Below are 13,005 nucleotides of genomic sequence, written 5' to 3' on the forward strand. Positions count from 1 at the left end.
ATCTTGTTATATCTGCTGATACCCGATTCCTGTGCTGCATTGAAACCTCAACCCCCGTCCTGTTCTCCTCTGCGAACTACAGAACCCCTCCCCCCTCCTGTGTTATGTAGATGAGGAGAGGGGGAGGTGTTCTGCAGTCCCGTCCTAGGGTGACAACGCTGCTCCTTCATAGAATACCATACACTGAGTGAGTGTTGTCACCAGGGGCGTTGCTAGGTCTACAAAAGATCTGGGGCTAGAACCCATAGCAGCGTAGTAAAGAAAGTCATACACTTGGGCGGGCATACACATGTATATACAGTAATATACGTGTGTGTGGGTGTATATATATCCCCAGAGAGCCCCCCACTTACATCAGGGTCCCCAGAGAGCCTCCCCTCCCCTTGGCGACCCCTGCAGAGACTCGGGGCTATGGGCCCCAGATTCGGGGCTACAGCCCCAAAAGCCACCCCCTAGCGACGCCACTGGTTGTCACCCTAGGACAGGAAGTGCGTTGCTGCTACACAAAATACTCGTTGATCCCGCCCAGAAATCTCAGGATCTTTGCCGCTTCCTGTGAGTTGAACCCGAGATCACAAACAAGGTTATCTTCCTTCCAACTCCAAGCTATCATCTACACGAAGGGGGGAGGCGACCTGGGGAACCTCCAGCTGGAACTACATTTCCCATGAGGCATTGCAAAGGCTGGCAGTTACAATCACTCCCAGAGGAATGATGGGACTTGTAGTTCTGTAACAGCCGGAGGCCCCCCCCTCCCCCCCCGGGTTGCCTCCCCCCTGTTCTACAGTATATAAAACGACAGATTTCCTCCGTAGCAAAGGTGAGGAGGTGTTTGTAGTCCAAGTCCAGGAAAGCAGCCTGGGGTGAGACAGCCGTGACACCAGCTAGAAATACAGCGCAGTGGGCGTGGTCACTCTAGGACAGGAAGTGCGTTACTGGCAGGATCACCAGGTGAAAATATAATGGGAAAAAAAAAAAAAAAAGAAAACGAATGCAGCCACCACATCTAAGGACCGGTAAACTGCAATGTATTCAATTTTTGTTCTTGGGTTTAGATGCACTTTAATGCCATTTAAAAAAGATCAATTTACAGCCAGTAATCATTTTATAAGCCCCTCCCCCCAAAAAAAGGATTTCGGTTTATTGCAATCATGGCAGCTGTAGTCATCCTGAACCCCCCCCAGCCCCGCCCCGCCCGCCCCGCCCCATCCTGAAAAACCCGCCCTGCCCCGCCCCATCCTGAAAACCCCGCCCCGCCTACAACTATAATTGATAACCAGGCTCTTCCAGAAGTCAGCACAGAGCCGGCAGCACAGAATGTGACATCCCCCGCAGCATCCTTAGGTGTGCTGCACTGGGACTTTCATTTGGGTGCATGGGGGGGGGAGGGGTACCACCAGGGGGCGAGCCAAACAAAACTCTCATCTCACTTTATTGTTAAAATATATTTTTTTTCTTTATTTTAGAATCAACCGGTGACTTCTTCCAGCCAGGAGTAACCTGCAATATAAAAATGGGGAACGGTCAATTATTATTATTATTATTATTATAATACAGGATTTATATAGTGCCAACAGTTTGCTCTGCGCTTTACAACACGAGAGCAGACAGTACAATACAAATCATTACAGGAGGAATCAGAGGGCTCTGATCAGAGGAGCTTACAATCTATTTTGGGCCAATGCCATAAACAATGACTCCCCACCCCCTACACTCCAGTGAACCCACCCCAACCATTATAGAGCAGCCACATTACCTGCCAAAGGATTTGTAATTTTGTCCATCCAGTCCTGATATCTACACAGCTCTGCCATGCAGCCCCGTCTGGCAAAGGTAGAGGACTTGCTAATCTTTCTCTGCTGCAGTTTCACTTTCACACTGGAGGCGTTTTTCAGGCGCTAAAGGGCTAAAAATAGCGCCTGTAAAAGCACCTGAAAAATGCCCCCCCCCCCCCCCCAGTGTGAGAGCCCGAGTGCTCTCACACCGGAGCGGCGTGGCTTGCGGGACAGGGGAAAAAATCCTGCAAGCAGCGTCTTTGGGGCGGTGCGGGAGCGCTATATACACCCCTCCTCCGCCGCCCCTGCCCATTGAAATGAATGGCCGCCGCTGCCAAAGCACCTGCAAAGCGCTTCGGCAGCAGCGCTACATGGGCGCCTTTAACAAATTTTGTCGTAAATTAAAAAAGTTCGAAACATTCAGAAATCCGAAAATAAGAATGAAAATCCGAAAATTCAAAAACCCGAAAATTGGAAAATCCAAAATAATAACTGACTAACTAATAATAATAACTAATAAATTATAGGTATTGGAATTTCCTTTCGAATTTGGTTGTTAGTGAACGTAACGAATACGAATTTATCCGAAGTTACGAATCCGAAATAACGAATTCCGCATCTAAATGAATGGAACGTAACAAATTAATAATAATAAAAAATAATAATAGTAATAATAATAAAACATTTTATTTATTATTATTATTATTATTAATTTGTTACGTTCCATTCGTTTAGATGCGGCATTCGTTATTTCGGATAATTCGTAACTTCGGATAAATTCGTATTCGTTACGTTCATAAACAGCCAAATTTGAAAGGAAATTCCAATACCTATAATTTAATAGTTATGATTAGTTAGTTATTATTTCCAAATTTTCAAATTTACGAATTGTCGAATTTACGAATACCGGATCTAATCGAACAGAACATAACAAATTAAAATTTTTCCGAAGTTACGAATTTATTTTAATTTTCAAATTTCGATCATAACTAATGATCTCAAAAACGAAAAAAAAAAAAAAACAAATAAAACGAAAACAAACTAATTTGTCTAATGTAGTCCATACAGTCTACTATAACTCTATACAATATATTGCTTGGTTCTGGGTTTCTATTCTGGAACATTAGCCTTGTTGAGTCCATACGCACCTGTAGATGAGAGACACCAAGATGGCGGCAGAGGCAGGGCCCACCCAGTACACCCAGTGGTAATCCCAATTACCAGAGACAACAGCGGGACCCAGAGCTCGAGCTGGGTTCAGACAGGAGCCGGAGATGGAGCCCCTGCAAGACCAGAAGACATTGACAAGGCCAGTTAATGAGAAGCTCTTCCCCTTTCTTACCCTGAGCTTCTGTTACATTGTATTATTCCTGATATACACCAATTAGTAGAGCATGATGACAACCCATCATAACATGACCACCCACCTTATATCATGTAGCTCTTCCTTTTGCTGCCAAAACATCCCTGACCCGTCGAGGCATGGACTCCACTAGACCTCTGAAGGTAAGATCTGGTATCTGGCAACAAGCCGTCAGTAGCAGATCCTTTAAGTCCTGTAAGCCGGAACTAGGGGCCTCCATGGGTCAGATTTGTTTTTTCAGTACCTCCCACAGATGCTCGATTGGATTGAGATCTGGAGAATTTGGAGGCCAAGGCAACACCTCAAACTTGTTGTTGTGTCCCTCAAACCATTCTTGAATTCATCAGATCAGGCCACCTTCTTCTTTTGCTCTGTGGTCCAGTTCTAATGCTCATGTGGCCATTGTAGACACTTTTGGCTGTGGACATGGCTCAGCATAGGCATTCTGACAGGTCTGCGGCTACACAGCCCCATACACAACAAACTGTGATACCCTGTGTGTTCTGACACCTTTCTATCACAACCAGCATTGCCTTTTTCAGCAATCTGAGCTCCAGTAGCTCTTTTATTGGATCAGACTCTACAGATCATCCTTGGCTCCCATGTGCATCAATGAGCCTTCACTGCTGACATGGTTATGCAGTAGAGTTTTGTCTGTCAGCTTACCTGTCTCCATGTGTTCATCTCTAGAGACCAGCTGCCTCTCACCTGACTGCTTTTATAATCTCTCCTCTAGCATGGCTCCACCCCAGCTCCTATTAGAGAACTCATTATTAACCTCTGCAATGCAGGCCAGCCCTGCTGATCAACCTATGTGTGTTTTGGCTTCCTGTTTCCTGCCTGCCATGTGCGCTACATTTGTTTCTGTTACCGACCTTGGCGTGTTCTCAACTATTTCTGTCTGCTCGTGACTCTGACCTTTGGCGTGTCCCCGACTATCCCTGTTTGCCTGTGACCCTGAACCTTTGGCGTGAACTCTGTTGTCCTTGTCTGCTTGTGGCCCCGACCTTGGCTTATTCCCTTACTATCCCTATCCTCCTGTTGCCTACTGTGGGTGTGAGCTGGGGGACCCTGGGGGTCGCGACCTGGAGCCAGATGCAGCCCAGTCCATCCTCACCACTAGAGGCTCTGGTGAACACCTGCTGGCTCTTAGACTCCGCGCCCTAGGGAATCTTATGCTCTGACCCCGGTGGGATCTGTGTTGGTGTTACAGCGGCCCTGCCTCCCTTACCACCCTGACTCCCATCTGCAGCAGTCAGCCATAGGGTCCACTACCTTGAGGTGCACTCCTGATCCCAACGGTGTGCATCTGTCACCTAGCCTTAAGGTGACCTGACACCTCCTCACCTCCATCAATGAGTTTTCCCTCCCAACCTCCATCTATGAGCCTTTCCTCCTCTCCTCCATCAATAAGTCTTCACTCCCTACATCCATCTATGAGCCTTCCCTCCCCACATCCATCAATGAGCCTTACCTCCCCACCTCCATCAATGAGCCTTTCCTCCCCACCTTCATCAATGAGTCTTCCCTCCCCACCTCCATCAATGAGCCTTCCCTCCCCATCTCCATCAATGAGCCTTCCCTCCTCCACCTCCATCAATGAGCCTTTCCTCCCCACCTCCATCAATGAGCCTTCCCTCCCTATCTCCATCAATGAGCCTTCCCTCACCACCTCCATCAATGAGCCTTCCCTCCCACCTCCATCAATGAGCCTTTCCTCCCCACCTCCATCAATGAGCCTTTCCTCCCCACCTTCATCAATGAGTCTTCCCTCCCTACCTCCATCAATGAGCATTCCCTCCCCATCTCCATCAATGAACCTTCCCTCCCCACCTCCATCAATGAGCCTTCCCTCCCCACCTCCATCAACGAGCCTTCCCTCCCCATCTCCATCAATGAGCCTTCCCTCCCCACCTCCGTCAATGAGCCTTCCCTCCCCACCTCCATCAATGAGCCTTCCCTCCCCACCTCCATCAATGAGCCTTCCCTCCCCATCTCCATCAATGAGCCTTTCCTCCCCACCTTCATCAATGAGTCTTCCCTCCCCACCTCCATCAATGAGCCTTCCCTCCCCATTTCCATCAATAAGCCTTCTCTCCCCACTTTCATCAATGAGCCTTCCCTCCCCCACCTCCATCAATGAGCCTTCCCTTCCCCACCTCCATCAATGAGCCTTCCCTCCCCACCTCCATCAATGAGCCTTCCCTCCCCACCTCCATCAATGAGCCTTCCCTCCCCACCTCCATCAATGAGCCTTCCCTCCCCACCTCCATCAATGAGCCTTCCCTCCCCACCTCCATCAATGAGCCTTCCCTCCCCCACCTCCATCAATGAGCCTTTCCTCCCCACCTCCGAATTTCCGAATTTTCAAATTTTCAAATTTACGAATTTCAATCATAACGAATGACCCGAAAAATGGAAAAACAAATGAAATAAAAACAAACAAATTTTTCGGCAGTGCACATGTCTACTGCCAGAGTACCTGGACAGTGGCTGCATCTGATTGGATGCTGATGCTGTTCAGATGACAATTCTCCATCTGGCTCTTTTCAATCAAAGTCAGGAGGGTGGCAACAGGGTGACCCAGGGAGCGAAGTCCGGTCAGTTCAGTGTATGGTCATCTTTAAAGAGGTGGCACCAAAACATCTTTGCATATAGATTCTACATGCATAATTCATTTACAAGTTTCTAATATTTTGTTTCTGGTCTCTTATATTTGCTTGAGCACTCCCGTAACGAGATCTCTGCTCTTACTTTCCTAGTTCTTCAGCAAGGTGAGTGAGACTCCCCCCCCAAGTGAAGCTAGTAGGTGACTCAGGCGGCAAGACTCCACCTTTATCGAGAATATGATTTTTTAAAGGACAAAGATTGTAAGAAAAAGTAAGTCCCTCCTATTTGTTTTTCACAGTTACCCGGCCAGAATTCCAGTGATGACGGTAAAGCCGATGGAATACGAGGCGAGCGGAGTCCGGCTACGCTCCCCCACCGCCCCCATCACCACGGTGAAGACTAAGAAGAAGCTGAAGACTATCTCCACTCCAACCGCCTTGCCCACGAAAGTGTCCACGTCCACCAGGCAGGCCGCTCCGCTGTGATTCATGAAGGACTCCTCGTCCGCCAGGCCCTAGAAGAAAAAAATTATAAACACTCGGGGGGGGTCTACTTATAACAAAAATCATTCTGCGAATGTCTCAAGCCTTCACATGGATGTCACCAATAATCCCCGTAATTAATACATTTATTTCCTATGATCGTCAGCTCCATCTAGTGTCTGTAATGCAGTATTTTCCTGAAAATGGTAGTTCAGGAAAACATCACATTGTGGCCACTAGAGGGAGGAAAATAAACATATTTGGCAGAATGGGGGGGTTATTGGTGAGGACTTTGCAAATGCTTTAGATATTTTTATAAACAGTCCCTTTAAAGTAAATGTAAATGCTAAAAATGAAAGTGGTTCTAAAGGCTCAAGTTTTTGTTTACCGTCATTCATTAAATGCACGAAGGTAAAAAAAAAAATTCTTTTGTGTGCCGCTCCCCCCGCTAATACTTTACCTGAGCCCAATCGCGATCCAGCGTTGTGCACGAGAGCCTCCGCTACCCAGGGATTATCCCTTCTCATTGACTGAGTCAATCGCAGCCAGTGAGCCAATGAGGAGAGAGCGGGGGCGGGGTTGAGCCGAGGCTCCGTGTCTGAATGGACACTCAGAGCAGCAGCTCAGTTCGGGTGCCCCCATAGCAAGCTGCTGGCTGTGGGGGGGGGGGGCACTGGGCAGGAGGAAGGGGCCAGGAGCGCCAGTGTGGGACCCGAGAAGAGGAGGATCTGGGCTGCTCTGTGCAAAACCATCACAGAGCCGGTAAGTATAACGTGTTTGTTCATTTTTGTTTTTTAATTGCCTTTATTATTACTTTAATTTCTCTTATTTCTCATCTCTCGGTCTGTTAAATATACCATTGAACGGGGCTTTTTTTCTCAGGGAATAGGTGCAGGTACTCCCTCCTTCCAAATCACCCCTTGTCTCCACCCCCTACCCACCTCTGAGCACCGTCCCTTGGTACCACCCCCTACCCACCTCTGAGCACCGTCTCTTAGTACCATCCCCTACCCACCTCTGAGCACTGTCTCTTGGTACCACCCCCTACCCACCTCTGAGCACCGTCCCTTGGTACCACCCCCTATCCACCATGGAGCACCGTCCCTTGGTACCACCCCCTACCCACCTCCGAGCACCGTCCCTTGGTTCCAACCCCTACCCACCTTGGAGCACCGTCCCTTGGTACCACCCCCTATCCACCATGGAGCACCGTCCCTTGGTACCACCCCCTACCCACCTCTCAGCACCGTCCCTTGGTTCCACCCCCTACCCACCTCTGAGCACCGTCCCTTGGTTCAAATCCCTACCCAACTTTCAGTACCACCCCTTTTACAGAACCAAGTCATTTGTATGGAAATTGATACCAATAACAATAAAATAGATCCCCTGCAGCCAACAACAATAGACCACCTCCCCCCAATCAACAATAGACCCCCAACAACAATGGATCCACCCAGCAACAATAGATGCCCTCAGCAACAGTAGAGCCACCACAAAAAAATACCACCCATCCCAGCAACAATAGACCCCCACTAGCAACAATAAATCTCCCAGCAGCCAGCAACAATAGACCACTCCCTCAAAAGTAGATCCATCCCAGCAACAATTAACCCCTCCAGCAACAGTAGATCCACCCAGCAAGAATAGATGCCCCCAGAAACAGTAGAGCCACCTCAAAAAAAGAAATACCACCCACCCCAGCAACAATAGGCAACCACTAGAAACAGTAGATCTCCCAGTACCCGGCAACAATAAACCCCTCCCTCAACAGTAGATCCCTCCCACTAACAATTAACCCCCTCCAGCAACAACAGATCTTCCGCAAGCAACAATAAACCTCCCCAGCAACACTAGATCCCCCACAACAATAGACTTCCTTTATCAATAATAGACCCCCAGCAACAATAGATCCACCCATCAAGAATAGATAGCCCCCAGCAACAGTAGAGTCACCACCAAAAAAATACCACCCACCCCAGCAACAATAGACAACCACTAGCAACAATAGATCTCCCAGCAGCTGGAAACAATAAATTCCCAACTCAACAGTAGATCCCGCCCAGAAATTAACCCCCCTTCAGCAAAATAGATCCTCCACTAGCAACAATAAACCTCCCCAGCAACACTAGATTCCACAACAATAGACTTCCATCATCAATAATAGACCCCCAGCAACAATAGATCCACCCAGCAAGAATAGATGGCCCACAGTAGAGCCACCATCAAAAAATACCACCCACCCCAGCAACAATAGACAACCACTAGCAACAACAGATCTCCCAGCAGCCGGGAACAATAGACCACTCCCTCAAAGTTAGACCTATCCCAGAAATTATGAACCCCTCTCCAGCAACAATAGATTCTCCACCAGCAACAATAAACCTCCCCAGCAACACTAGATCCCCCCCCCACAACAATAGATCCACCCAGCAACCATAGATCCCCTAGCTGCCAGCATCTGTAGACCCCCCCGCACACTCTAGTACCCCTTGCCATTACATACACTCTGTGTTAGAGGTTTTAGAAAAAAGCCCGTTGATCCTGCCAGGTGAGCTGATAATAGGGATGAGCCGAACACCCCCCGGTTCGGTTCGCACCAGAACCTGCGAACGGACCAAAAGTTCGCACGAACGTTAGAACCCCATTGACGTCTATGGGACTCGAACGTTCGAAATCAAAAGTGCTCATTTTAAAGGCTAATTTGCATGGTATTGTCCTAAAAAGGGTTTGGGGACCCGGGTCCTACCCCAGGGGACATGTATCAATGCAAAAAAAAGTTTTAAAAACGGCTGTTTTTTCGGGAGCAGTGATTTTAATGATGCTTAAAGTAAAAAAAAAAAAAGTGAAATATTCCTTTAAATATCGTACCTGGGGGGTGTCTATAGTATGCCTGTAAAGTGACGCGTGTTTCCCATGTTTAGAACAGTCCCTGCACCAAATGTCATTTTTAAAGGAAAAAATCTCATTTAAAACTGCTTGCGGCTTTAATGTAATGTCGGGTCCTGGCAATATGGATGAAAATCAGTGAGACAAACGGCATGGGTAAACCCCAGTCCATTACCAGGCCCTTTGGGTCTTGTATGGATATTAAGGGGAACCCCACACCCAAATTAAAATAAGGAAAGGTGTGGGGCCACCAGGCCCTATATACTCTGAACAGCAGTATACAGGCGGTGCAAACAAGACAGGGACTGTAGGTTTGTTGTTAAGTAGAATCTCTTTGTAATTTTGAACGGGTACATTTTTAACGTGTTTAGCTCCAGCCAAAAAATCTTTTTTAAGCTTTTTGGAAAACATAGGGAAGGGTTATCACCCCTGTGACATTTGTTTTGCTGTCTTTCCTCCTCTTCAGAAGATTTCACCTCACTTTTTGTCCCAATGGATTGGAAAGCATCAGTGGAAAGGAGAAATGTTTTTCCCATATTAAATCTTACAGGAGAGAATTTCCCTTCCTAGGGGTAGATTTCATCTCACTTCCTGTTGTCTCCTTCCGTTTGCAAGTAGGAGTCGTTTGTAAGTTAGTTGTTTGAAAGTAGGGGCCTGCCCTATATACTCAGCAGAAATTTGGGCCTTAGGTGTTGCTGTGGCCACAACACTGTAAGCCCTCATAGGGCCCTGCTGTGAAATATTAGATCAAGAATTGTAATTACATGCCCCTGTTGAACAGGAGCTGAAAAATTAGGCCTTAGGCACTGGTGCTGGTGCCACAACACTGCAACCCCTCACAGACACTCTAGTTGGAACGCAGGAACGAGCCCTGCTGCAAAGTATTGCATCAAAAATTGTAATTACACGCCCCTGTTACACAAGGGCTGAAAAATTGGGCCTTAGGCACTGGTGCTGGTGCCACAACACTGCAACCCCTCACAGACACTCTAGTTGGAATGCAGGAACGAGCCCTGCTGCAAAGTATTGCATCAAAAATTGTAATTACACGCCCCTGTTAAACAGGGGCAGAAAAAATGGGCCTTAGGCACTGGTGCTGGTGCCACAACACTGCAACCCCTCACAGACACTCTAGTTGGAACGCAGGAACGAGCCCTGCTGCAAAGTATTGCATCAAAAATTGTAATTACACGCCCCTGTTAAACAGGGGCAGAAAAAATGGGCCTTAGGCACTGGTGCTGTTGCCACAACACTGCAACCCCTCACAGACACTCTAGTTGGAACGCAGGAACGAGCCCTGCTGCAAAGTATTTCATCAAAAATTGTAATTACACGCCCCTGTTAAACAGGGGCAGAAAAAATGGGCCTTAGGCACTGGTGCTGGTGCCACAACACTGCAACCCCTCACAGACACTCTAGTTGGAACGCAGGAACGAGCCCTGCTGCAAAGTATTGCATCAAAATTTGTAATTACATGCCCCTGTTAAACAGGGGCAGAAAAAATGGGCCTTAGGCACTGGTGCTGGTGCCACAACACTGCAACCCCTCACAGACACTCTAGTTGGAATGCAGGAACGAGCCCTGCTGCAAAGTATTACATCAAAAATTGTAATTACACGCCCCTGTTAAAAAGGGGCTGAAAAATTGTGCCTTAGGCACTGGTGGTGGCGCCCAGAACCAAAAATGTTCTTACAAGCTATCAGCGTGATGATTGAGGAGGAAAAGGATAATTACTCAGGGATAGTCACTCAGCATCAGCATAGGCAGTCTTTGAAGGGATCTGAGATTTCAAAAAAAATTATTCAGTTACATCAGCATCAGGTGCTTGGTAGCTGGTGGTGATCCAAGACTGATTCATTTTTATGAAGGTCAGTCGATCGACCGAGTCAGTGAACAGACGCACCCTGTGATCGGTTACCACGCCTCCAGCAGCACTGAATGTGCGTTCCGAAAGAACGCTGGATGCAGGACAGGCCAGTAGCTCAATTGCATACTGTGCAAGCTCTGGCCAGTGATCCATCCTCAAGACCCAGTAACCCAGAGGATTTTCGGTGGGAAAGGTGTCCAAGTCTGATCTTGCCCCTAGGTATTCCTGCACCATGTAAAACAGACGCTGGCGATGGTTGCTGGAACCGATCATACCTTGGGGCTGCGGACCAAAAAATTGTCTGAACGCATCGGTCAGACGGCCACCTTCTCCACCGCTCCTTCTTTGACTGACCAAAGCCTCAGCAACACGTTGTCCAGAAACAGGAGTTTGTAACCTCCCAGTCTCTGGGAACGCGTTGCACAGACCTTTCTGCAAGGCCTCCCGAAGATGTTTCATCCTCTGCTCCCTCTGCGATGGCAAGATAAGGTCCGCAACCTTACCCTTGTAACGTGGATCAAGGAGGGTTGCCAGCCAGTATTGGTCCTTCTCCTTGATACCACGAATACGAGGATCCTTACGCAGGCTTTGCAGGATCAGGGAGGCCATGCAGCGTAGGTTTGCTGAGGCATTCGGTCCGGAGTCCTCTGGGTCACTAAGGACGACATGGTCCGCAGCCACCTCCTCCCAGCCACGTACAAGTCTATGTGTTTCTTGGGACTGATCCCTTAAAGACTGCTGCTGATGCTGAGTGCCAGGCTCCACCTCCATACTGACACAATCTTCCTCCTCCTCCTCCTCCTCCTGGTCCTCTTCCTGTGTGATCGGCGGGCACGCAGGAACACTGTCTGGATAAAGGGGGCCTTGAGAGCTAAGGAAGTCCTCCTCTTCCTGCCTCTGTTCTGCCTCAAGTGCCCTGTCCATTATTCCACGCAGCGTGTGCTCCAACAGGTGGACAAGGGGGACAGTGTCACTGATGCATGCACTGTCACTGCTCACCATCCTCGTGGCCTCCTCAAATGGTGACAGGACAGTGCATGCATCCCTGATCATGGCCCACTGGCGTGGGGAAAAAAAAACAAGCTCCCCTGACCCTGTCCTGGTGCCATAGTCGCACAGGTACTCATTGATGGCCCTCTGCTGCGTGTGCAGCCGCTGCAGCATGGCCAACGTTGAGTTCCACCTGGTGGGCATGTCACAGATTAGGCGGTTCTTGGGCAGGTTAAACTCCTTTTGGAGGTCCGTCAGCCGAGCACTGGCATTATATGACCGGCGGAAATGCACACAGACTTTCCTGGCCTGCCTCAGGACATCCTGTAAGCCCGGGTACCTGCCCAAGAACCGCTGCACCACCAAGTTAAGGACGTGAGCCAAACAGGGCACATGGGTCATTTGTCCCTGTCGGAGGGCAGAGAGGAGGTTGGTGCCATTGTCGCAAACCACCATTCCTGCCTTAAGTTGGCGTGACGTCAACCACCTCTGAACCTGCCCCTGCAGAGCTGACAGAACCTCTACCCCAGTGTGGCTCCTGTCCCCCAAGCACACCAGCTCAAGCACCGCATGGCATCTTTTGGCCTGCGTACTTGCGTAGCCCCTTGAACGACTACGGAGCACCGCTGGTTCCGAGGAAGAGGCCATGGAGGAAGAAGAAGAGGAGGGGGTGGAGGAGAGAGGTGTGTCACAATCATTAGCATTTTGGAGGCGTGGTGGCGGAACAACCTCCAACACTACTGCACCTTGTCCTGCATCCTTCCCAGCTGCCAGCAGAGTCACCCAATGCGCCGTGAAACTTAGGTAACGTCCCTGTCCATGCCTGCTGGACCATGAGTCAGCGGTAATATGCACCTTACCGCTGACCGCCCTGTCCAGCGAGGCATGGACATTGCCTTCCACATGTTGGTAGAGAGCCGGAATCGCCTTCCGTGAGAAAAAGTGGCGTTAGGGTACCTGCCACTGAGGAACCGCACATTCCACAAACTCACGGAAGGGGGCAGAGTCTACCAACTGAAAAGGCAGCAGTTG

At 48.9% G+C, this 13,005-nt stretch overlaps 1 protein-coding gene across 1 annotated transcript in view; it reads right to left on the bottom strand.

Annotated features, from left to right (window-relative positions):
* Nucleotides 1–1,430: 1,430 nt before the first annotated feature.
* The window catches only part of LOC141113707 (aquaporin-8-like), a 33,355-nt gene continuing 21,780 nt past the window's right edge, over nt 1,431–13,005 (bottom strand). The window contains exons 4-6 of the mRNA XM_073606974.1: nt 6,051–6,262; nt 2,924–3,058; nt 1,431–1,500 (exon numbers count right to left, since the gene is read on the bottom strand). Of these exons, the coding sequence (XP_073463075.1) occupies nt 1,458–1,500; nt 2,924–3,058; nt 6,051–6,262 (390 nt within the window). The 3' untranslated portion in view covers nt 1,431–1,457. The remainder of the gene's footprint in view (nt 1,501–2,923; nt 3,059–6,050; nt 6,263–13,005) is intronic.

Source organism: Aquarana catesbeiana, linkage group LG12 (assembly GCF_042186555.1).
Source record: "Aquarana catesbeiana isolate 2022-GZ linkage group LG12, ASM4218655v1, whole genome shotgun sequence".
Taxonomy (NCBI): Eukaryota; Metazoa; Chordata; class Amphibia; order Anura; family Ranidae; genus Aquarana; species Aquarana catesbeiana.